The sequence below is a fragment of the Ovis aries genome, chromosome 1 (assembly GCF_016772045.2).
Source record: "Ovis aries strain OAR_USU_Benz2616 breed Rambouillet chromosome 1, ARS-UI_Ramb_v3.0, whole genome shotgun sequence".
NCBI classification, from domain to species: Eukaryota; Metazoa; Chordata; class Mammalia; order Artiodactyla; family Bovidae; genus Ovis; species Ovis aries.
In genome coordinates, this window is record NC_056054.1 from 247,105,784 (window position 1) to 247,133,184 (window position 27,401).

General features: G+C 36.4%; 1 protein-coding gene across 1 annotated transcript in view; it reads left to right on the top strand.

The window, feature by feature from the left end:
• The window catches only part of ATR (ATR serine/threonine kinase), a 112,093-nt gene that overhangs the window by 32,720 nt on the left and 51,972 nt on the right, over nt 1–27,401 (top strand). The window contains exons 17-23 of the mRNA XM_012102124.5: nt 7,413–7,505; nt 9,008–9,138; nt 10,475–10,618; nt 12,556–12,649; nt 13,634–13,759; nt 19,263–19,469; nt 23,786–23,899. Of these exons, the coding sequence (XP_011957514.2) occupies nt 7,413–7,505; nt 9,008–9,138; nt 10,475–10,618; nt 12,556–12,649; nt 13,634–13,759; nt 19,263–19,469; nt 23,786–23,899 (909 nt within the window). The remainder of the gene's footprint in view (nt 1–7,412; nt 7,506–9,007; nt 9,139–10,474; nt 10,619–12,555; nt 12,650–13,633; nt 13,760–19,262; nt 19,470–23,785; nt 23,900–27,401) is intronic.

Genomic DNA, 27,401 nt, shown 5'->3' on the forward strand with positions numbered 1-27,401 from the left:
TGGGTTGGGAAGATCCCCTGGAGGAGGGCATGGCAACCCACTCCAGCATTCTTGCCTGGAGAATCCTCATGGACGTAGGAGCCTGGCAGGCTATAGTCCATAGCATAACAGAATCAGACATGACTGAGCAACTGAACACAGTATTCCATTGTATATACATATATATATGTGTGTGTGTATAATATTCATTCATATATTCATTCATTGGTGATTGTCCACTCATTCTTAATTTGTACTTTATCTACTTATTCTCTATATATTACATTCAGTACTATGTAATTGGGTCTTTTTCCTCTATAAATATTCACTCCTTAAATGACAGGGAATCTGAATTCCTCTGATCCTTTAATATGATTTATATTTTGATGATTTTATAATTGAAATTCTAGTCCAGAGCTCTCTTGAACTTTGGGCTTGTGGACTTAATGCAAGTTAGGTCCTGGCAGGAAATAGATGGCACACACGCAAACGTTTCATTGAAAATAATGTAATGAAGGGGCTATTTTCATTGACATAAGCAAGGTTAAGAGAACTAGCAGGGAGTGTTAAGAAACCCAAGACTAGAAACAGCAGAAAACACATGCTCCCCTTCCTCCTAGGCAAGAAAAAATGGTATCATCAGAGAGCTAGAACCATGGTGTTTGGGAAGGGCTCTTGTCGTGGAGGAATATAACCACTGCCAGAAGCACCTCACAACCCAGATAGTGCAGGAAGTTATAAATATCACACTCTCTACTCCTGCCCTATGTTCCCCTGTTGGTGGCTCCACTTGACTGAATTTAGTAGGAAACCCAGAGGAAAAGGAATCTTGAGTGATGAAATCTGGTTGGCCTCCAAGGCACATCAGTGCAGTGCAGTTCAGTTCACTCACTCAATCGTGTCTGACTCTTTGCCACCCCATGGACTGCAGCACACCAGGCTTCCTTGTCTATCACCAACTCCTGGAGCTTGCTCAAACTCATGTCCATCAAGTCGGTGATGCCATCCAACTATCTCATCCTCTGTCATCCCCTTCTCCTCCTGCCTTCAATATTTCCCAGCATCAGGGTATTTTCCAGTGAATCAGTTCTTCACATCAGGTGGCCAAAGTATTGGAGTTTCAGCTTTAGCATCAGTCCTTGCAGTGAATATTTGGGACTGATTTCCTTTAGGATTGACTGATTTGATCTCCTTGCAGTCCAGTTCAGTTCAGTCGCTCAGACATGTCCGACTCTTTGCGACACTATGAATTGCAGCACGCCAGGCCTCCCTGTCCATCACCATTTCCTGGAGTTCACTCAAACTCACATCCATCGAGTCCATGATGCCATCCAGCCATCTCATCCTCTGTCGTCCCCTTCTCCTCCTGCCCCCAGTCCCTCCCAGCATCAGAGTCTTTTCCAATGAGTCAACTCTTCACATGAGGTGGCCAAAGTACTAGAGTTTCAGCTTTAGCATCATTCCTTCCAAAGAAATCCTAGGGCTGATCTCCTTCAGAATGGACTGGTTGGATCTCCTTGCAGTCCAAGGGACTCTCAAGAGTCTTCTCCAACACCACAGTTCAAAAGCATCAGTTCTTTGGTGTTCAACTTTATTTATAGTCCAAATCTCACATCCATATAGGACTACTGGAAAAACCATAGCTTTGACTAGGCGGACACTAAGCTTCCTCTCTACAGTGAGCTGGTGTACGCTTTTCTTACCTCCTCATCCAACCTGGTAGCATGTGTGACCTAAAGATACATGAATTAGGTACCTCAGTGTCAAACAATGCAACTTTCTCCTAGAGTTGGAAAATATTCTAAGTGCTGCTTCTCCCTAGCAATTAGCTGACAAAAGTCCACATAGTCAAAGTCAAAAATTATGTCTCTGCTTTTTAATATGTGATCTAGGTTGGTCATAGCTTTCGTTCCAAGGAGCAAGCATCTTTTACTTTCATGGCTGCAGTCACCATCAGCAGTGATTTTGGAGCCCAAAAATATAAAGCTTCTCACTGTTTCCGCTGTTTCCCCATCTGTTTGCCATGAAGTGATAAGATCGGATGCCATGATCTTTGTTTTCTGAATGTTGAGCTTTAAGCCAACTTTTTCATTGTCTTCTTTCACTTTCATCAAGAGGCTCTTTAGTTCTTCCCTTTCTGCCATAAGAGTGGTGTCATCTATATATCTGAGGCTATTGATATTTCTCCTGGCAATCTTGATTCCAGCTTGTGATTCATCCAGTCCAGCATTTCGCATTATGTATTCTGCATATAAGTAAATATGCAGGGTGACAATATACAGCCTTGACATACTCTTTTCCCAATTTGGAACCAGTCTGTTGTTCCATGTCTGGTTCTAACTGTTGCTTCTTGACCTGCATACATACTTCTCAGGAGGCAGGTCAGGTGGTTTGGTATTCCCATCTCTTCCAGAATTTTCCACAGTTTATTGTGATCAAACAGTCAAAGGCTTTGGCATAGTCAATAAAGCAGAAATAAATGTTTTTCTGGAACTCTCTTGCTTTTTCGATGATCCAGCGGATGTTGGCAATTTGATCTCTGGTTCCTCTGCCTTTTCTAAATCCAGCTTGAACATCTGGAAGTTCACCGTTCACATACTGTTAAAGGCTGGCTTGGAGAATTACGAGCATTACTTTACTAGCTTGTGAGATGAGTGCGATTCTGTGGTAGTTTGAACATTCTTTGGCATTGCCTTTCTTTGGAATTGGAGTGAAAACTCACCTTTTCCAATCCTGTGGCCACTGCTGAATTTTCCAAATTTGCTGGCATATTGAGTGCAGCACTTTCATAGCATCATCTTTTAGGATTTGAAATAGCTCAACTACAATTCCATCACCTCCACTAACTTTGTTTGAGTGATTTTTCCTAAGGCCCACTTGACTTTGTGTTCCAGAATGTCTGGCTGTAGGTGAGTGGTCACACCATCATGATTATCTGTGTCGTAAAGATCTTTTTATATACTTTTTCTGTGTATTCTTGCCACCTCTTCTTAATATCTTCTGCTTCTGTTAGGCCCATACCATTTCTATCCTGTATTGTGCTTATCTTTGCATGAAATATTCCCTTGGTATCTCTAATTTTCTTGAAGAGATCTCTAGTCTTTCCCATTCTATTGTTTTCCTCTATATCTTTGCATTGATCACTGAGGAAGGCTTTCTTATCTCTCCTTGCTATTCTTTGGAACTCTGCGTTCAGATGTGTATATTTTTCCTTTTCTCTTTTGCCTTTCACTTCTCTTCTTTTCTCAGCTATTTGTAAGGCCTCCTCAGACAACCATTTTGCATTTCTTTTTCTTAGGGATGGTCTTGATTACTGCCCCCTGTACAGTGCCATGAACCCCCATCTGTAGTTCTTCAGGCACTCTGTCTATCAGATCTAATCCCTTGAATCTATTTGTCACTTCTGCTGTATAGTCGTAAGGAATTTGATTTAGGTCATATCTGAATGATCTAGTGGTTTTCCCTACTTTCTTCAATTTAAGTTTGAATTTGGCAATAAGGAGCTCATGATCTGAGCCACCTTCAGTTCCCGATCTTGTTTTTGCTGACTATATAGAGTTTCTGCATCTTTGGCTGCAAACAATGTAATCAGTCTAATTTCGGTGTTGACCATCTGGTGATCTCCATGTGTAGTCTTCTCATGTGTTGTTGGAAGAGGGTGTTTGCTATGATCAGTGTGTTTTCTTGGCAAAACTCTGTTAGCCTTTGCCCTGCTTCATTTTTGTATTCCAAGGCCAAATTTCCCTGTTACTCCAGTTGTCTCTTGACTTCCTCCTTTTGCATGCCAGTCCCCTCTGATGAAAAGAACATCTTTTTGGGATGTCAGTTCTAGAAGGTCTTATAGGTCTTCAAGAACCGTTTAACTCCAGCTTCTTCAGCATTACTGTTTGGGGCATATACTTGGATTACTGTGATAGTGAATGGTTTGCCTTGGAAATAAACAGATAGGCAGGCAGAAAAGGACAGAGAATGGATCTGAGGATGAAGGAAATTGGCAAACCGAGACTGTCCAACTTCTTCTTTGTCATCTATATTTGCCTGTCTTTTAAACATCTCCAAACAAGTCCAAACATTACATTTCCATTGCCCAATGTTAGTCAGTCAGTCATGTCTAACTCTTTGTGACGCCATGGGCTGTAGCCTGCCGGGCTCCTCTGTCCATGGAATTCTCCAGGCAAGAATAGTGGAGTGGGTTGCCACTGGTTCCCTTATCGAGGGGATCTTCCCGACCCAGGGATTGAATCTGGTCTCCTGCCTTGCAGGCAGATTCTTTACCATCTGAGCCACTATGGAAGCCCAAATTATAAAAATCTGTATTTTCCTTCCCTAATTCTGTTCCTCTCATAGTCTTTACTTCTCAGGAAATGGTACCAATATCTACAGTATCTGTCCTCAGATACCAGTTCCTCAGATCAAAACCTGGAAGGCCTCCATTTCCTGTATCCTTTAAAATTAAGTATCAACAAGTCCTTTCAAGTCTATCCCCCAAGTCTGTCTTTCCTTATCTGCAGCCACCACCCTTATACAAGTGACCATCATCTTTCTCCAGGACAACTGTGATCACTTCCTAATTATTCTCTCTCTTTGCTCTTTCTTTCCTACGTCTTTAATCAGTTACTTACACAGCATTTGAAGTACTCTTCTGACAGCTTAAACTCATTCCCTTGGTTGAATTTCTTCTGGGATTTTCATTAATCTGTAAGGCTCTACATGGTGCATACTTTTCCACCCTCACATATTGTGCAACTTTTATCTTCCTTTCTGCCTATGTTTCAGTATTGTTTGTGTTGCTTAAAGATGTCAAGCTTTTTCCTCCTTCACAACCTTTACAGAAAATAGTCTCTTTACTTGAAATTTTCTCCTGGATGTTTCTCATTCTTTAGATCTCAGAGTTTCTTGATCATCCCATCTAAATTCCTAATCACTTCATCCCAGTTCTTCTGTCTCATGTGACCATGTCTGTTTCTTTATAGCACTTATTACAAACTTATTTACATACTTACTTATAAATGTTATCTTCTTCTATCAGTCTCCCGTGTAAGCTAGTAGGGAGAAAGTGACTGCCTATCTTGTACACTTGCACCTGGCAGAGTATTCTAGACATACATAATAAATATTTGGTGAATGGCAGATGAATAAACTATTTGTCTAAATGTAAGAGCTTTAAAATTAGAATGTTGACATAGATTATGTGAGTATCAGCTATATCAACTTTTCATTTAAGAATGAGCTGCTGCTGCTGCTGCTAAGTCACTTCAGTGGTGTCCGACTCTGTGTGACCCCATAGACAGCCTACCAGGCTCCCCCGTCCCTGGGATTCTCCAGGCAAGAATACTGGAGCGGGTTGCCATTTCCTTCTCCAGTGCATGAAAGTGAAAAGTGAAAGTGAAGTTGCTCAGTCCTGTCTGACTCCTAGCAACCCCATGGACTGCAGCCTACCAGGCTCCTCTGTCCATGGACTGGAGTGGGGTGCCATTGCCTTCTCCCTAAGAATGAGATAGAACCTTGCAATTAGTGAATTATGACATATTAAACTTGAGTCTTAATCCAAATTGGAAGTTTGTAAATTAAGTGCAGTTTTAGGCTTTGGTAAACATGATTCTCTGTGCTCTGCAAGAGAAAAAAGTTTATCCCAACGTCTAATCTGGAAAATGTGTTGGACACTAAGCTTCCTCTACAGTGAGCTAGTGTGCACCTTTCTTACCTCCTCACCCAACCTGGTAGCGTGTGTGACCTAAAGATACTTGAATTAGGTACTTCAGTGTCAAACAATACAACTTTTTCCTGGAGTTAGAAAATATCCTAACTGCTGCTTCTCCCCAGCTCCCCTCCTTGTTTTTGGTCCCTTTTCTTGCCTATATATGAAGTTTTTTTTTTTTTTTTTAAATCATACCTTCATTGTGTTTATTGTGGAAGCTTAAACATGCACATTACTCATGTCCTTGTCGTAACTAATTTTGTTAAAGATTTTTTTCTTTAATTTTGTTTATTTATTTTTGGCTCTGCTGGGTCTTTGCCGCTGTGCAGGCTTTTCTCTAGTTGTGGTGACTGGAAGCTTTTCTTCGATGTGGTGTGCTGGCCTCTCATTGCAGTGGCTTCTCTTGTTGCAGAGCACAGGCAGTCAGGATTCAGTAATTACAGCACGTGGGCTCAGTAGTTGTGATTCCTGGGCCCTAGAGCACAGGCTCAGTAGTTTTGGTTCACAAGCCTAGTTGCTCCACAGCATGTGAAATTTTCCTGGACCAGGGATTGAATCCTTGTCTCCTGTACTGACAGATGAATTCTTTACCACCGAGCCACCAGGGAATCCCCCTATTGAAGACTTTTATAGAGAGGAAAATTCTTCTTTGCAGAGTACTCACAGTCCCAGTTTGTAATAATATTAAGATTTATTTAACATTTGCTGTATTCCAAGTATTTAATACATATTATGTTATTTAATCTCCACAGCAGCGTTATGCAGTTGATACTTTCATTGTTCCCATCTTATAGACTCAGAAGAGCTGAGTAACTCATCCAACATGATAAACTAGGAAGTTTTAAAATTGGGATTTGCACCCAGGTTTGGCTGACTTAAAGTCCATACCCTGTCCTCTACTCCCTTCTTTCAAGAAAGAGTTAACCCTGTCCACTTCAGGAGACTCAAAATGCCATAATTAGTGATACCTAACTTGTAGCTGTTGATGCCCAAGGTTTGTAGCCCTTTTACTATTTCCTCAGGGGATATTGACTGCTATGGCAGACCATTATTCTGGCAGGGTGCATGTGCATGCATGCTAAGTTGCTTTAGTTGTGTCTGACTCTTTGTGACCCTTTAGACTGTAGTTCACCAGCCTCCTCTGCTGGGATTCTGCAGGCAAGAATACTGGAATGGGTTGCCATTTCCTCCTCCAGGGTATCTTCCCGACCCAGGGATCGAACCTGTATCTCTATGTCTGTTGCATTGGCAGGCAGGTTCTTTACCATTAGTGGCTCCTGGGAAAAGCCCCTCTGGCAGAGTACCTGTTTCTTGTTCAAGTAACTTTTCTTCCCCACCTTAACTCTAAATGCTCTAAATAAGGACATTCACTAGCCTTTTTCTATTCTTCTCCTTAAGATGAATATCTTCACCACTCTAGATCCTGACATGAGTCAGATCCTGAGGATTCTATCATAGCTCAACTCTAATTCAAAGGCTTATGATTTTCTCACAGTATAGAACTATTTAATCATATATTATCATAATAATTGTGAATCAGTTTTATTAATTTTTAAAGTATTACATGTGAAAATATATGCTTTGAGAGAAACGTAATTCTGCAAGTGGTTATTTCCGGTATTCTAATGTAGTTAGATAAAACAGAAATGATTTTAAGTAAATGGTTGACTTATGAAATTTGGTTTGTATGAAACTATGTAATACCTTTTTTATGTGTTGGTTTTTTTCCCCTTAGGCTGATTATTTGCAACCCAAGTTGTTGGGCATTTTGGCTTTTTTCAATATGCAGTTACTAAGCTCCAGTGTTGGCATTGAAGATAAGAAAATGGTAGGTGATGATAGTTGGTTACAAAGGGCCAGAACAGAATTCATACAGAATATGTAGGAGACATCTGCTTCTAGCTGCAAACATTCAAAGAAAAAAAATTATCAAACATAATATTCTGTATTCCTGAACAACTCACATATGCTTTTGAGGAATCTGAAAAGAAAATGTTATCATTTACTGTTCTTTTGTTTATAAGGGACAGAAAACTCACCCAAACTGGCTTGAAGGAATTTGTTGCCTATGTAACTAAAAGTATAAAGATAATACATAGCTTCTGGCATAACTTGATTTTGGATATTGTATTCTCAGAATTAATCACTTAGCTCAAATTTCCTTGGATTAGCTCTAACTTAAGTGCCAGGTAATGGTCTCAGCAGCTTTAGGCTCACATCATCACAACACGTAGGTCAATGGGAAAAAAAGAGACCGGCGCTCCCTGACAGCGCAAACAAAAGTTGCTTTATTAAATTCATTAACCCAAGTTGGTCTCATGTGAGTCATGTCCCATTGTGTTTTTGAATACCAAAAGTGTTGGGCTATAGAAAGTAAAGTAACTTCTGTATTTGTCTGTATATATTTAAACACATTTGGCATAGTGTAGTTTCATTATGATTGCAAACAAATGGAAATTTTTGTCTGTAGTTTGGGATAGTATTTTAGATACTGATTAAATTTTCCTTTTTATTGCTTCCCACTCTGCAGTCAGTAAAATCATAATAAAAACCCATGAATAGATGCTTTTTTTTCAATCTATACTCCACTTTCTTAATGACCTTAAAGAGCTAGGAAAGATGGGGTACAATATTAATCTATGAAAATTTCAGCAATATATACTTGTTCTTTTGGTGTCAACTGGTGAATTTAATCCCCAAAACGACTTCTGTGTATGTAAAATCTTTCTTATTGTTATCCCAAGTGAAAGGATAACCTCAAATCTAAGAAAACTAGAGTTTGTTTGTTTAAAACATAAAGAGCTTTCATGTTTTTCCACAGAGTTAAGGTTGACAGGAGAGTTTCTTTACCCATTCATTAGAATCTGAAGCTATTCATACAAGTCTGATTCTGTGTTCCACACAATAAAATGTGTGTACTATTTTCTGAGTATGCCATTAGTTACCTGTTTTACTAAATTAGAGCATTTGAATTTAGTACCATTAGGACATAAATGCATGTGTTACATAGCTGTTCAGGATGGATATGAAGAAGTTTAAAAAATAGGTATTATGGTTTTAATAAATTTGAAAATTACTGCTTAAGAAGACCACAAAGACCAAAATAACAAATCACTTTCAAAAGCAGGAAATAAAAGGAACCCAACTTGTATTTTTCAAATTATAATTCTTACATAAGCACTTGAACAAAATAAACTACTGCCATTAGGCTTTGTGTTGTCAGAGAATAGATATACACTGAGATTAGGATGGAAAGCACTTGTCCTTAGGGCTCATCTGCTCCTGCCAGCTTGTTTATGGCTTTATTTTGAAGCCCTACTTACTTTTCAGGCCTTGAACAGTTTAATGTCTTTGATGAAATTGATGGGACCCAAACATGTCAGTTCTGTGAGGGTGAAGATGATGACCACGCTGAGAACTGGCCTTCGATTCAAGGATGATTTTCCTGAATTGTGTTGCAGGTAAATAACGACCTGAATTCATTAGATATTTTGCATCTTCCAGTAACACTAACTTGAATTCTTATCCCTTTGAGGGAAATTGGGTTCAAACCAGTTGTAATATAGAGGGGCATTTGCACTGAAAAGGGAATGTGTTTACTTCTTTTAAAACATTTTGCTGTGAAATCTTTTAATATCCTGAGAAATAGAATAACATAATGAACCCCTGCATACTCACTTCCCAACCTCAATAGTTAGCAACCTTTAATCTTATTTTATTTAACCCTTCTACTTCTAGTTATTGTTACTTAGAATATTTTAAAGAAAACCCAATATCATATCATTTTATTTCTAAAACCTTAGATGTATCTAATGGATAAGGACATCTTAAAAATATGTAACCATCATAAATTATTATACTTAGCAGAATTAATAAGAATTTCCTTAATATCTTCTAAAATTCAGATTTCTCCAATTGTCTCAGAGATGTTTTCCCCAAAGATGTTGAGTTGTTTGAATTAAAATCCAAATAAAATGTCACACATTTGACTGTATGGCCCCCTAAGTCAGTCCTATAAATAGATCAATCCCTTAAACACCCTCTCTACATTTCTTTTCGGCCATTGAGATTTTGGCATGTAGGATTTGGCTGATTGCTAATTTGGTTTAATTTCAGTATTACTGCTAACAGTAAAACTCCTGAATGCAGTTTAAGCTTCTTAAAGTTTCTTTTTGTTCTTGACTGAATTTTATTGGAGATGTACAGTCAGAATAATGTTTTACTATATTCAAAATTCTGTGATAAATTATAATGGGAAAGAATATGAAAGATAATTTTTTTAAGAAAGAATAATATGTTTTAAAGTCATGTAAAATAATTTTTTCCTGTGTGCCTGTGCCATCTACTTGGTATTGTGAGGTTCAGTTGTTTCAATTTGCTTAATAGAGATTGATTTTTCCATGTATTTTATTTAATTTAAAGATCATATAAAACATTTACTTTGTCCTAAATTCAAATTTGTGTAATAAGTTACACTCAAAGAACCTAGCTGTCATTCCTAAATTGCTAAAAATAGATGTGTCTAATCTTATTTTGTGTAGTCCCCCCTTTCTAAAAGTATAAGCAATTTTTTTTATATTAATCCTGCCCCAAAAGGTAGCATATTATAAGCTTTGTTTTTCATCTTGCTTTTTTTTGACTTAGTGTATTATAGAAGTCACTTGATTTGAGTATACTGACTGATCTTTATTACATTTTTATAGCTGCCTTATATTCTTATTATTTGTATTTGCCATTGTTTGTTCAGCTAATAATTAACTGATGTGACTTTTAACTTTTTTTTTTTTTCCCACATAGAGCTTGGGACTGCTTTGTTCGTTGCCTGGATCATGCTTATCTGGGCTCCCTTCTCAGTCATGTAATAGTAGCTTTGTTACCACTCATACATATCCAGCCTAAAGAAACTGCAGCTATATTTCACTACCTCATAATTGAAAACAGGTATTGTAAATGAAATAGAGATAGCAGCTTTTTATTACTGCATTTTTGTATCAAGGTATTAGGATTACTGTGAGTAAACTGTTCATATTCTTTTTAATTTAGAGTCCATTAATAAATAGAAGTAATTGACATGTTTAAAGTCAATATTCAGTTGTGACATGGCTTTTATTGTAATTATATTTTAAACTTAATAGTAGATCAATAGCTCAAAATTATTTTTCATCAGTTTTGAAAGAGATGAGGCACAATTTACCTTTCTTCTCACAGTTAAAAGGCAGACAGTTGAATGCATGAAAAACATTAGGAGGGCTAATCACATAGTTTCTACAGCTTGCCTTATTTTAAACCCTTATTCATTGCAATAACCCTTTAACCAGCCTCCCTTCCTTTAAGTTTTTATTATGTTTCTTTGTATTGTTCATGTTTTAAAACAGCTCTTTATCTTTATCATTCCAGCATGGAGGGACATTCTGTGATTCTCCATTTCTGAATTCCAAATTGTTTATCTGGATGTTTAAAGCTTTCTAAAATCTGGCCACATCTTATTTCTTAAAATTCTTTGCCAAGATTTTTCAAAGCAGATACCAGGCTGTAGTCAATCCACATTGCTAATGCAAGAATATGCATTACTCCTTTCCATTTTTATTTCTCACTCAGGCTGCTTTTTAGTTTGGAATGTCTTTCTGTACACCTGTTTTTGTTTTTCATTTTTGTACATACTGTTGTATATCAGGATTCCTTTGCTTCTGAAAAATTAGAATTTAACTACTATTTACTTGCTTATCTATATGCTATTGCAATTCCATTAGTCATTTTCAGGAACTATCCAATCAAGGAGTAAATAAAGAATTAAAAGTGAATGGAGTTTTTTCCAATTAAAGTACTTTTATTTTTGGTATTCTGAACATAGTAGAACAACATTATCACTGATCTACATCACTTTTCAAATACCTTTTGGATTGTTATGCAAATAGTTTATCTGTGCTGTTTATTATAGAGGAATCATTTCTCTACCTTTTAATATAATGAAACAATTCTCTTTCACTCTACTAGAGAGAAGACTTTAAGCTCTCTGAATGAAGGAATTATTGCAGTTTTCTTGGTTGTTACATCCCCAGCTTCTAGGAAATAGTAGTACATAGGAGTTACTTAATGCCTGTTTGTTGCATGAGTTAGTAAATATAGAATTTAGAAACCCTTTTATTTGGACCTAGAAATATTAGGGCTTTATATTTGAAGCATGTTAAAAATTGTAACCTCCAGTAGAATTACTTATGTATTTTTCTCTAATATATCTTTGTGAGAATTTGTATTTTGGGGTTGAGTTTCTGTTGCTGCATTATAAACCACTTCAAAACCTAGCACTCATAATTTTGCAGTCTGGGCTGGGTTCAGCTGGTCAGTTCCTTGGCTGTTCTTACCAGTGGTCATTGCAGTCAGCCAGTAGGTAGACTTGACTGGACTTCTCCCTCTTTCCATTTAGTCTCAGAACTTCTTACTCTCTCCATATAGCTTGTCCCTGATGGTGACCAGACTTCTTACATGGTGACTCAGGACTCTCATGAGAACAAAACTAGGAGCTGCCAGACCTTTTTAACACTTAGGCCCAAAGTCAGTTCAGCATCTCCTCTGCCACATTCTAATTTTTAAAACAAATCACACACCTAGCCCAAATTGAAGCTGAAGTGACTCTACATGGGAGCGTATATCAAGACATAGAGATTTTTCAGAGCCTCTAATGTAGCAGACTACTACAGGGTGATTTTCACAGATTTGATTATTTGCCAGTATTGACTAAGCATCCTAGACATGTCAACAATCAGCTAGCACTTTTAAGTGTGAATTAAGTTGGCCTTAGTTTCAACCTCTGCTTTGTATGGTTTTTTTTTAGTGTTCATATTTGGTAAATAATTCTTTTTCTTTCAACTGACTGTTAGGGATGCTGTGCAAGATTTTCTTCATGAAATATATTTTTTACCTGATCATCAAGAATTAAAAAAGATAAAAGCAGTTCTACAGGAATATAGAAAGGTATTCAATTTTTTATGTATGGTTTAGGAGATAATTCATACAGAATTATTTCCAAGTGCTAAAACACTGAATAGAGATTCTTTAGAATGATGTCTGGGGATATTATAGTGATATTTTGATGCCTAATTTCTGATAACTGTATAATCCTGTCTTGAGTCTGATTTTTAGAAGAAAGTTTTAGGATCTGGATCAAAGATGTACTATAGAATTAGATAGAACAGAGAGCAAAGGATTCAGTTTGTGTGTCATCCCTACCCAGATCAATATGTTCTTACTTACAGTCCCTAAGAGAAGTGACCATAGCTGTATACTCTGAGTAAAGGAAAAAAAGTGCTGTGGGAAGATTCCAATTACTTTGTGCTATAAACCATGGTATAGATATGTCAGGTCTGACTAATTCTGAGCTTTAGGAGAATCATCTATCATTCCAACATCTGGAAGTTCAGTGAACTCTCTGAAATATAGAAAAGATTGTTGGTGATTTTACTTTAGGGCAGAAAGTGGGATACCTGAGCATGGGTCAGAGTAGAAAATGTATTTACTACAGATCCCAAGATTGATTCTGAAGACTTTATATGCTTTTTTTACTGAGTAAATCATCAGTCATAAGAATGTAAGTAGTCAAAATAATGAGTGAGTTATCTGCATAATCTGTAGACCTTGTTCAAGGCTTTTATGTAGCCCTTTTTAAGGGAAACTTGTATTTCTTACCAAGAAGGGTTTATTTTGGATAAGTAAATTCTTATTTAGTTAATATAAAATTTTTCTCTAAAACTAAAAATTTTGGAAGAAAATCCCTTTCCTTGAGAATTATTGAAAATTGATATGCTATACAAAAGAGATAGAAATTACTCTTTAAAACTGCATTCAATTGGGGTACCATTTAACTACTTTGATGGTAATGGTGTAGGAAATCCAGACCTTCTGAAATGGTTCCTGATGTGATTAACTGATAAGGTGTATCTCTCTGTGGTCTTTTAATAGGAGACCTCTGAGAGTACTGATCTTCAGACAACTCTTCAGTTATCCATGAAAGCAATTCAGCATGAAAATGTAGACGTCCGTATTCATGCTCTTACAAGCTTGAAGGAAACCTTGTATAAAAATCAGGTATGAAAAGTGAAAGTGTCAGTCGCTCAGTTGTATCCAACTCTTTGCGATCCCATGGACTGTAGCCCACCAGGCTTCCCTGTCCTTGGGATTCTCCAGGCAAGAATACTGGAGTGGGTACCTATTCCTTTCTCCAGAGAATCTTCCCTACCCCGGCATCAAACCTGAGTCTCCTGCATTGCCGGCAGATTCTTTACAGTTTAAGCCACCAGGGAAGCCTAAGATATAATTAAAGAGCTACAGGAAAGAAAGGGTAGCTTTCAAGAAAAGATGACGATAGGCATATTTGCTTGAGATTCAGTAGGGTCAATGAAAAAAAGTGATTTTTATTTAACAAGATTATCAGAGCTGACCTAGAATCAGTAAATTCATGAGATGCCCTTTAAGGCTGAAGAGGTTTACATATTTTTTTCTTTTTTTTTGAAGGATCATGATTTGGCAGTTATATTTTAGGTAACTGCATCTTCCTAAGGAAGGATGTATGCAGTTTATATGAGTCTTCTCATGTAATTTCCTGTAGATATCTTTTATGTAAAATTTCAATAATTTTGCCAATTTTCAATTTGATGGAATTCTGTTAGTTTTAATAAAGCTAAATTGTAAGTTTTTATGCGGTCAGTGAACTTTATTCTTTTCCTTTTCAACATAATATAGATTATCCCAAACCTTGGTGAGAGTGAGAATTGGTATTTAAAATACCAGATCACTATAAATCTATAAAATGGAAAAAAATTGTTAATTAAGTTTTCATTTTTGCATATCAAGAACTCATATGATAAGATGTGAGAGCCTAAGACCCTCAGGAGTTAGTTGATTGCAAACTGAGTTGTATTTGTTTTCATGATAGAAAGAAGCATTTTCTTAGGATGAAAGATATACATGATGGTAGCAAGTACATTCTTCTGGGTCAGTGAACTTGTATACCCAAGGTGGGAAGCAGACAATGTGGACATGATGCTACCACATGGAGGAGCCTTGAATCTCTTTGAGTGTAGATATTATACTCTCCTAACTGTAAATTTGCATTATCAGTAGAAAATATAATCAGCACACTGCCCCAAAACATCTAGGACAGCAAGAAAAATGATTTCTTTTCCAACTGTGGCAAGCAGGTAACATCATCTAAGATATCACAAGCTATCTGGCATGCCCTCCCCCCCAAAAAAAGAGGAATTGAATGAAGAATTTAAAAAGAGAAATGGGCACAAAAGCAAGATATGAAATAAGAGGTGACTAAACTGAAGAAAGAAATTAAAGAAATGAAGATTAAATTATAAGGAGCATACAGGAGGAATATATATGACTAAAACTTTAGGAAGGAGCATTGAAGAAAGGCAGGAGAATAATCAAGAGAACAAAAATGAGATTAGAGAAAGGAGTACAGAGGATCAAAGAAGCAGGTGAAATGGAAACTTGGCAGAGATCTCACATACAAATGAAGTTTGTAAAGAAGAAACATAAAGCAATAGTTCTAATATTTAAAGCTATAATCCAAGTAATTTTTCTGTAAATAAAAGACCTAAGTCTGTCTATTGAAAGGACCCATTGTGTACCTGTAAAAATTGACCCCAGCATAGTCAACTCTGAGACATATCTTAGACTTTAATAATAAGAAATCTTCAGGACCTACAGGTAAAAAAATATTCTAAAAAAATCACTTAAAAGGGCAAGAAAAGTAAGTATCATTATTCTCAACAGTAATATACAGAATAGACCTAGAGGATAGCAGCATTTTCAAAAATATAAAGGACATAAAGAATAAAGCAAGCTGTCCTTAGAATATCATGGATAATAAACAGAGTTTTAACATGTAAGAACTGCAGAAATACAAGTTTCACAAGCAAGCCTTTCCTAAGAAATATGCTAGAGAATGGTTTCATTCAATGAAGTGATGACTGGGGAGACTTTGGCAAAAGAACTGATGGTTACTAGTTATATATTTAACAACAGTGAGGCAACTTCAGGAGAATTCTATGTAAATGCTATAGCATTTTAATAAGATAGAAAATGCATTTTTTTTTCTAATGAGAGAAGAGACTAAGATATGAGTAAAATGAGCTTAGTCCCTATTGTGCAGGCAATAACTCGGGGTCAAAATATACTATTTAAAACTGGCAAACTGGTTAAAGAAGATTAAGTAAAGATACTTTTTTATTTATATGAAGGATACCTCTAGAACCTTTTTATTTATATAAAAGATACCTCTATATAAAGGATAACTCTAGAACAAAAGTATAAATTTTCTTCTGTACCAAAAGAAATTAAATTTTAGGAGTTAGTTATAATACATACAGTATTATAATTTTAAAAGGCATGGGATTCTCCAGGCAAGAATACTGGAGTGGATTTCCATTGCCTTCTCTGAGGGATCTTCCTGACCCAGGGATTAAACCTGGGTCTCCTGTATTGCAGGCTAGTTCTTTACCATCTGAACCACCAGGGAAGCCTATTTATGTAAAGGATACCTCTAGAACAAAAGTATAAGTTTTATTCTGTACCAAAAGAAATTAACTCTTAGGAACTGATTATAATATATATAGTATTATAATTTTAAAAAACTGATAGAATTTAGGCCCAACATATCAATCATATTAATAAATGTGAAAAGACCTTAACAGAAAAAAATTACAAATTGTTTTACAAAGCAGAAAACAACTCTGTAATACACACATATAAATTATTTAGAAAGGCTAAAAGTAAAGGAAGGAGCCAAATTTATGACAGATAAATTGAAATTAGAAAGCAGGAATTCTGATTCTGCCACCAGACAAAGTAGAACAGAAACCAAAAAGTATCAAATGTGATGAAAAGAGGGCACTTTATACTGCTAAACGCTGTAATTCACAAAGATACAAGAGAAGATACAGAATTTACAAAGAAGATACATTATGAATGTATATACTTCTGAGGAACTAAACTCCTACAGGAGGAGACAGATTAGTGGTTGCCTGGGGCTCAGAGATTGGGGGAAAATGATAAGGGAACTAATAATAGAATTAAACAGAAAATATAATACCATTATTTTCATAAATGCTGAAATAGCCTTTGACAAACTATAACATCCATTTCAGATAAAAGCACTCAAGAAAATAGGAATCGATGGATAATACTTTGATATATCATAAATGTATACATATACATATATGTGTATATGTGTACTACATACACACGTTGTGCACACACACATGCATGCTTCATGGGGAGATAAGACACCTTCCCACTAAAAATAAACTTGCTCATTATCTCCACTGCAATTTAATATTCAGTTGGAAGTATTGGCCAATGAATTTAGATTAGAGAAAACCATCACAGGCATAAGATTTGGAAAAGACATGAAAATAGCCCTATTTACAGATGACATGTAATGTACTTGAAAAACTATAGAAAAAATCAATAAACTAACTCAGACAACAAACAAATTCAGTAAAGAGAATATAAAAATCATAATCTTCATATAACTAGCTGTAACCAGGTAGAAGACTTGTTGGAAAACCCGATTTGTAGTAGTAACAGAAAGAGAGACTATACTTAGGAATAAGCGTAACAAGAAATGTATAAACCAGTAAGGAAAACTTTGAAACACTCCTGATAGACACAAAAATATAATTGATTTAAACAGAAACACCCCTTATTTGTTAAGTTGACTCAATATTATGAAGATTTTAGTTCTCCCTAGTATAATATATAAAGTTAATGCCATCCCAAAGATGCCAAGTTGTTTTTTTTAACTAGAAAACTTCATACTAATGTTCAGACAGAAAAACAAACATGTAAAAATAGCTAGAAAAAATCTAGGGGGAAAAAAGCAACTAGGAGAGTTCAGTAGCCCTCCTAGACATTAATATATTCTATGTAGTATACTCTATAGCCTCTATAATTATTATAAAAGTGTGATACTGGTACATGAATAAACAGACCAGTGGGAAGAAATAGAAAGTCCGAAAATAGACCCAAGCATATATGGACATTTATGATATAAAAATGTTTCAAATAATTAGAGCAAACATGGATTTGTTTTTTGACAACTGGTTAGGTGTTTGGAAAATGATAAAATTGGATTCATACTTTAAAAACACTTTCTAAATAGTTGCATTGAACACATAATTCTTTTGGAATTGGATATTTTTTGTTGAAAATACAAACCCGGTTTATGTAACCTAAAAGTGAAATAAAAACATTTTTAAGTAAGTGATTTCGCTCAGTCGTGTCCGACTCTTTGCGACCCCATGGACAGTAACCTGCACCAGGCTCCTCCGTCCCCGGGATTTTCTAGGCAAGAGTACTGGAGTGGGTTGCCATTTCCTTCTCCAGGGAATCTTCCCAACCCAGGGATCGAACCCAGGTCTCCCACATTGTAGACAGACACTTTACCGTCTGAGCCACCAGGGAAATCCGAACTTATTAAATAAGTATATTTTAAAATTATCTTTCTTTTAGTGTCTCATTTATATATTTAGTATGAACTGCATTTATCTTTTACAACTAAAATGTTCTTTTCCATATTATCTAGTTTTAGCAAAGTAATAAATGCCTATAATTTTATTAGTTTTGCTGTTTCTTATTTCCTAGTTCATCTCTTTAAAGTATTTATGCCTGAATTAACCTATAATGTTAATTTAAGTCAGGTACTATTAAAGATTCTAGATGAGATAAAGTTGTCTTTTTATTTTTCTTTTGAAATATATTACATTAATTTGAATCACAGTTTTAACATGGAGTTTGAAGTGCTTGTTATGTGCCTTACTTTTGCTAGCAGGAAAATTCTGTAAATGAAGTAGTTCTAAAATGGTTAAAAAGATACAATGTCTAAATCTTACCTGGCCTGAAAGTAGTCACTTCTTATCCCTAAGTTTTTTATTACAGCATCCTCAGATGATAGATTTAAAAAGGTTACTTGAACCAACATTTTTTTTCATAAAGCCTACCTCTTTTTCCTGTGTCTTTTTTTAAAAAATCATCCCCATCGATTTCTTTTCCTGTATCTTTTTCTCCTGTACTTGCTTTTTATACTCTTCAGTTTTCTTATTTGAACTAATAACTCTTCCTTCTTGAATTATTGAAATATCTATTATGCTTGAAAAATACTCTGGGCTCTTTTTCATCTTTTTCACTGTTTCTTTACCTTGTACATATATTTGTTAATGCACATATTGTATAATATTTTAATTATTTGTTTGTATGTCTATTTTCACTTTAAGTTGTGAACTCCCTGGGATAAGACCATGTCTTACTTCTGTATACTGATGTAATAATACTCAGTCCCTATTTATTTAGTGGATTAATAATAGAAATTCTTAAACACAATTATGATTCTAATCCTACAGAATATATTGTGAATTATGTTATGTGAACTCAGCAAAAACTCAGTGAAAAGACTGCAGAACCTGAGTTTAATTTTGTCAATATTTATCAGATATTCCTGAATGTTTTTAAGCTTTCTAGTTAGGAAAGTATACTAGTTTGTAGAAGTTACGTATAAACTTCCTTTCTATTTTTATTTTAGGAAAAACTGATCAGATATGCAACAGATAGTGAAACAGTAGAACCTGTTATCTCACAGTTGGTAACAGTGCTCTTGAAAGGTTGCCAAGATGCAAACTCTCAAGCTCGGTTGCTCTGTGGAGAATGTTTAGGGGAATTGGGGGCAATAGATCCAGGTCGACTAGATTTCTCAACCACTGACACCCAAGGAAAAGATTTTACATTTGTGGTAAGTTATGATAATTTGGTTTGACAAGAAGAGTTCTCTCTCCTAATGGGATTTCTACAAGAAATTTGTAGAAATGGGATTTCCATTTACAAGAAACTATTCAGTTTGTCCTTCAGTTCAGTTCAGTTCAGTCGTTCAGTTGTGTCCAGCTCTTTGTGACCCTATGGACTGCAGCATGCCAAGCCTTCCTGTCCATCACCAACTCCCAGAGCTTATTCAAATTCATGTCCATTGATTCGATGATGCCAACCATCTAATCCTCTCTCATCCCCTTCTCCTCCTGCTTTCACTATTTCCCAGCATCAGGGTGTTTTCAAATGAGTCAGCTCTTTGCATCAGGTGGCCAAAGTATTGGAGTTTCAGGTTCAACATCAGTCCTACCAATGAACACCCAGGACTGATCTCCTTTAGGATGGACTGGTTGGATCTCCTTGCAGTCCAAGGGACTCTCAAGAGTCTTCTCCAACACCACAGCTCAAAAGCATCAATTCTTTGGCGCTCAGCTTTCATTACAGTGCAACTGTCATATCCATACATGACTTCTGGAAAAACCATAGCCTTAACTAGACGAATCTTTGTTGGCAAAGTAATGTCTCTGCTTTTTAATATGCTGTCTAGGTTGGTCATAACTTTTCTTCCAAGGAACAAGCCTCTTTTAATTTCATGACTGCAGTCATCGTCTGCAGTGATTTGGAGGCCCCCCAAAATAAAACCTGTCACTGTTTCCCCATCTGTTTGCCATGACGTGATGGGATCAGTCAGATGCCATGATCTTTGTTTTCTGAATGTTGAGCTTTAAGCCAACTTTTTCATTCTCCTCTTTCACTTTCATCAGGAGGCTCTTTAGTTCTTCTAGGCTTTCTGCCATAAAGGTGGTGTCATCTGCATATCTGAGGTTATTGATATTTCCAGCAATCTTGATTCCAGCTTGTGCTTCATCCAGCCCAGCATTTCTCATGATGTACTCTGCATATAAGTTAAATAAGCATGGTGACAACATACAGCCTTGACGAACTCCTTTTCCTATTTGGGACCAGTCTGTTGTTCCATGTCCAGTTCTAACTGTTGCTTCCTGACCTGCATAGAGGTTTCTCAATAGGCAGGTCAGGTGGTCTGGTATTCCTATCTTTTTCAGAATTTTCCACAGTTTGTTGTGAACCACACAGTCAAAGGCTTTGGCATAGTCAATAAAGCAGAAATAGATGTTTTTCTGGAACTCTCTTGCATTCCAATGGGTATATATTTTCTTTTCTCCTTTGCTTTTTGCTTCTCTTCTTTTCTCAGCTATTTGTAAGGCCTCCTCAGACAACCATTTTGCCTTTTTGCATTTCTTTTTCTTGGAAATGGTCTTGGTTCCTGTCTCCTATACAATGTCACGAACCTCTGTCCATAGTTCATCAGGAACTCTGTCTATCAGATCTAGTCCCTTAAATCTATTTCTGACTTCCCCTGTATAATTGTTAGGGATTTGATTTAGGTCATACCTGCATGGTCCAGTGGTTTTCCCTACTTTATTCAATTTAAGTTTGAATTTGGCAATAAAGAGTGCATGATTTGAGCCACAGCTCCCGGTCTTGTTTTTGCTGACTGTATAGAGCTTCTCCATACTTGGCTGCAAAGAATATAATCAGTCTGATTTCAATGTTGACCATCTGGTGATGTCCATGTGTAGAGTCTTCTCTTGTGTTGTTGGAAGTGAGTGTTTGCTATGACCAATGCATTCTCTTAGTAAAACTCTGTTAGCCTTTGCTCTTCTTCATTCTGTACTCCAAGGCCAAATTTACCTGTTACTCCAGGTGTTTCTTGACTTCCTACCTTTGCATTCCAGTCCCCTATAATGAAAAGGGCATCTTTTTTGGTTGTTATACTAAAAGGTCTTGTAGGTCTTCATAGAACCATTCAACTTCAGCTTCTTCAGCATTACTGGTCGGGGCATAGACTTGGATTACTGTGATGTTGAATGGTTTGCCTTGGAAAGGAACAGAGATCATTCTGTTGTTTTTTTTTTCTTTTTTCTTTTTTTTTAATTTTAAAATCTTTAATTCTTACATGCATTCCCAAACATGAACCCCCCTCCCACCTCCCCTCCCCATAACATCTTTCTGGGTCATCCCCATGCACCAGCCCCAAGCATGCTGCATCCTGCGTCAGACATAGACTGGCGATTCAATTCACATGATAGCATACATGTTAGAATGGCATTCTCCCAAATCATCCCACCCTCTCCCTCTCCCTCTGAGTCCAAAAGTCCGTTATACACATCTGTGTCTCTTTCCCTGTCTTGCATACAGGGTCGTCATTGCCATCTTCCTAAATTCCATATATATGTGTTAGTATACTGTATTGGTGTTTTTCTTTCTGGCTTACTTCACTCTGTATAATCGGCTCCAGTTTCATCCATCTCCATTCTGTTGTTTTTGAGATTGCATCCAAGTTCTGCATTTTGGACTCTTGTTGACTATGAGGGCTACTCCATTTCTTTGAAGGGATTTTTGCCTCCAGTAGTAGATATGATGGTCATCTGAGTTAAATTCACCTATTCTAGTCCATTTTAATTTGCTGATTCCTAAAATGTCGAAGTTCACTGTTGCCGTCTCCTGTTTGACCACTTCCAATTTGCCTTGATTCATGGAGCCAATATTCTAGGTTCCTACACAATATTTCTCTGTACAGCATCGGACCTTGCTTCCATCACCAGTCTCATCCACAACTGGGTGTTGCTTTTGCTTTGGCTCCATCTCTTCATTCTTTCTGAAGTTTTTTCTCCACTGATCTCCAGTAGCATATTGGGCACCTACTGACCTGGGGAATTCATCTTTCAGTGTCCTGTCTTTTTGCCTTTTCATACTGTTCATAGGGTTCTCAAGGCAAGAATGCTGAAGTGGTTTGCTGTTCCCTTCTCCAGTGGACCACATTTTGTCAGAACTCTCCACCATGACCCGTCTGTCTTGGGTAGCCCTACGCAGCATGGCTCATAGTTTCATTGAGTTAGACAAGGCTGTGGTCCATGTGATTAGATTGGTTAGTTTTCTGTGATTGTGGTTTTCAGACTGTCTTCCCTCTGATGGAGAAGGGTAAGAAGCTTTGAAAGCTTCCTGATGGTAGAGACTGACTGAGGGGCAAACTGGGTCTTGTTCTGATGGGCGGGGCCATGCTCAGTAAATCTTTAATTCAATTTTCTGTTGTTGGCTGGAGCTGTGTTCCCTCCCTGCTATTTACCTGGCTCCAAACTATGGTGGAGGTAATGAAGATAATGGTGACCTCCCTCAAAAGATCCCATGCACGCACTGCTACCCTCAGTGCCCCCATCCCTGCTGCATGCCACCACTGACCCACACCTCTGCTGGAGACTCCTGGACACCCACAGCCGAGTCCGGGACAGTCCCTTGTGGTGTAACTGCTCCTTCCTCCTGGTTTCTGGTGCACAAGGTTCTGTTGTGCCCTCTAACAGTCTATTTCCCAATCCGGTATAAGTTCTGGTAGCTCTGTGGTGGGGTTAATGGCGACCTCCTCCAAGAGGGCTTATGCTATACGCAAGACAGTTGTACCCAGAGCTCCATCCCTGTGGCAGACTACTGCCGACCCATTTTGTCCTTAATGGCAAGTTAATCTAAACTAGATAATTTGGGTAATTTCTGAGTTTATTCCTTAATACTATTACAGAGACCTTTAGCCAAAAAATATAAAGCTGAAGTCTAGTCTGGAGTGCTGCATTCTTTTAAATAAACTTTCTGACATAATTGTGACAAATACTTAAAATCTAATTGATTATTTAAATTTTACTATTTAAACCCAATTTCTCAATGTCTCCATGAGAAACTAATTTCCCAGGGTATTTTAATAGTGTGTATATAAAGATGTTTCCATGGTCAAATGAGTGTGGGAAATCTTGTAAAACAAAATTAAACAGAACTTTTAACATATTGGAGAACATTATGAATCTCCTACAGAAGGGCATGTTAAAATTATTTTTTGAAGCTTTTCAAGTGACCAAGGTTCTAATGAATGTAATTTAGGAAATTCTGTAGAACAAATTTTCTTTTTAAGAGTTAAAAATCCAAAATATGCAAATTGCTGACTCTGTAAAATTTGAATGAGTCTAACACTTTAAAAATAGTTTAAGAAGTGTTAGATTTGGCTTCTTAGCTACAGATTATATTTTAGACTTGGTGCCAAACTTCATTTGAACCTTACTGAGCTTTCCTTCTCTAAGTTAAATTCACTTAAGTAACTAAATTAAATTCACCGTGGTATGCACAGTACAATTTAAGAAAATGTATACAAATTATCATATAATTTTTTCTTTTTTTTTGGAGACTGGAGTAGAAGATTCAAACTTCGCCTATGGATTATTGATGGAACTAACAAGAGCTTACCTTGCGTATGCAGATAACAGCCGAGCTCAAGATTCAGCTGCTTATGCCATTCAGGTAAGAGTATATGTATACCTTACTGGCTTTATGTTATTAAATTTTATTAAGAAAGTTGTAAATTCTCTACTTTAGGAACTCTTAATTTTTAACTATCATTTTTATTATCAAAGTAATACAAGTTCTTGACAAAAATTTCAAGAGTACAGAAATGTACTCTTCTAACATTATTATACGTACTTTAACATTTTTTCTGTTTATATACAAATATATTTGTGTTCTCCAGCAAACAAGCAAATCATATTTGTTGATTTTCTTTTGTGTTTAACAGTATATGTTGTGTAATTTTCCATGTCAGTACATATAGCTCTAATTCATTCTTTTCGGTGACTTTATATTCAATATAATATACTGTAATTTGTTTAAAAAACTTTATTTAAGATAACTAGGTTGTGTTCAATATCTTGTTTTTACAAAAAAATTATTTAGAAAACATATATATAATTTCTGAGTATTTAGTGAGTATATCAATAATATAGATATCTTGAAATTAAAATCTCAGAGCAAATACAGTTTATGTTTGATTATCAAAAAAGCTTCACCACTTTATACTCCCTTGACAAACCTGCCTTTAATTAAAATTTTAAATCTTTGCCATATGACAGATAAAATATGATATTGTTTCATATTAATTTATACTTAATTATAAGAGCAGTGTAACATATTTTATATATTTATTGCTTTTTTGTGAATTTTCTCTAAATGATCTTTTCTCGTTTTTCCCTTGGTAATGATCTATTTTTTAAATTGACCTTTTAAGACCTATTTGGATGTAGTGGAAATTATCCCTATGTCTTCCATACAAATAACAAACACTCTCTAGTTTGATTTTCTTTGCCCCTTTTCATATTTTTTCAATTAAAATATTTTTTTTATTTTGTTAGATATTCAGGTCTGAAATTCATGATTAGAGGCCTGAGTTAAAGATACAATTTGGAGGTGTTCATAGTTCGTAGTAGAGATGGTATTTAAAACTGTGATTCTGAGGAAGTATGTATAGGTAAAAAGGTTCTAGTAACTGAGTTCTGGATAATGAGGAGTCACTGAGAAGAGGGAAAGAGTAAGAAAAGGGAGAAAGAGCTACCAGTAAGGTGGGAAAGATGGTGTTCTGGAAGACAAGAAAGTATTTCAGAAAGTATGTCTGTGTGTGTGTTAATTACTCAGTCATGTTGGACTCTTTGCACCCCTATGACCTGGAACCCACCAAGCTCCTCTGTCCATGGGATTTTCCAGGCAAGAATTTACCTTGGATTGCCAAGGATTGGATTGCCATTTCCTACTCCAGGGGATCTTTCCAACCCAGGGATCTGACCCAGGTCTCCCACATTACAAGCAGATTCTTTACTGTCTGAGCCACCAAGGAAGCCTCTTCAGGAAGTATGGTGTGATCTAAATGCTGACCATATTCTATAGGTGTAATTATTTCAGGACTACGAATTGACCATTGGCTATAGTAACATAGAGATCATTGCTGTCCTTGAAAAGAGCAGTTTCAGTGTAGTTTAGAAAGCCTCATTAGAGTATTTTTAAGAACATGTGGGAGGAGAGGAATTAGAAAAATTACAGAAATTCTTTTGAAGAGTGTTGCTGTCAAGGAGAGCAGAAGAATGAGATAGTAGCTAGGGAGGAAAGAGGGGTAAAGATGGAAAAAATGACAATGTGTTTACATGTGCTTGGGAACAGTTCAGCAAGAGGAGAATTGTGATGATATAGAAGAGAACTGATCTAACACTATTTTAAGTAGGTAAAGAGATGTGGAATATAAAAAACAGTTCATCTTTAGTAACAAGAGAAAAAGCAGAGCATGTAAGCACTGATGTGGTATTGTCACACTGGGGAGATATTAGCATGGAAGTTGTAGAGGTCTCTTGTAATTGCTTATTTTATCAGTGAAATATGGAACAAGATGAACAACTGTATATTAGTGTTTTTTGTTTGTTTTTTCTTCTAATTTTGTAGATTTATAACTGACATACAGCACTGAATAAGTTTAAGGTGTATAGCATAATGATTTGACTTTTGTACATCATGAAATGATTATCACAAGTTTAATGAACATCCATTTATCTCATATAAATACAAAATTAAATCTTAAAAAAGTTAAATTTTTTTTAGCACAAGGAATGTTTTCCCTTGTGATTAGAACTCAGGATTTACCTTCTTAACAGCTTTCCTGTATAACATAGCAGTGTTAATTATATTTATCATGTTATACATTCAGTTCAGTTCAGTTCAGTCGCTCAGTTGTGTCCGACTCTTTGCGACCCCATGAATCGCAGCACGCCAGGCCTCCCTGTCCATCACCATCTCCTGGAGTTGACTCAGACTCATGTCCATTGAGTCCGTGATGCCATCCAGCCATCTCATCCTGGGTCGTCCCCTTCTCCTCCCACCCTCAATCTCTCCCAGCATCAGAGTCTTTTCCAATGAGTCAACTCTTCGCATGAGGTGGCCAAAGTACTGGAGCTTCAGCTTTAGCATCATTCCTTCCAAAGAAATCCCAGGGCTGATCTCCTTCAGAATGGACTGGTTGGATCTCCTTGCAGTCCCAGGGACCCTCAAGAGTCTTCTCCAACACCACAGTTCAAACGCATCAATTCTTCAGCGCTCAGCTCAGCCTTCTTCACAGTCCAACTCTCACATCCATACATGACCACAGGAAAAACCATAGCCTTGACTTAGTCAGCAAAGTAATGTCTCTGCTTTTGAATATACTATCTAGGTTATACATTTTTTTTTCTTGATAAATGTATATATTTTTTTACTTTATTTTACTTTACAATACTCTATTGATTTAGGTTATACATTATATCTCTAATATTTCTTTATAACTGGAAGTTTGTACCTTTTGATTGATCTAATTCTAAATATAAAGTACATATTCTCTTAGTGTTTATAATTGTTATTAATAGGAATATATCTGTTGCATGTGGTCCTTTATAGTGGAATTGTAAAGAAAGAATAGTAGGTGATGAAAGATATAATATCCTAACATTTGTCTTGTGTTAAAGATTGATATTAGAAAGGTTTTTTTTTCTTCATCTATAAAATCCCACTTGTTTTATTTTCAGGAAAGTAAAATATAACCATTTCATTGCTGGATTTGACTAATGAATTGATCTTTAACCCATTTGCATCTTATTTTCAGAATTTTAAGCTCAGTATGTTATATCTAGAATTTGAAATATCTTAAAGTTTTGAACTATTTTAGATTTATAGTACTTTAATTAAAATTCAGAAAAGGTCACACTCTAAAAATTTTGCAAGTATGCTGCTGCTGCTGCTGCTACTGCTAAGTCGCTTCAGTCGTGTCTGACTCTGTGCGACCCCACAGATGGCAGCCCACCAGGCTCTGCCATCCCTGGGATTCTCCAGGCAAGAACACTGGTGTGGGTTGCCATTTCCTTCTCCAGAGCATGAAAGTGAAAAGTGAAAGTGAAGTCGCTCAGTAAGTGTCCGACTCTTCGTGACCCCATGGACCACAGCCTACCAGGCTCCCCCG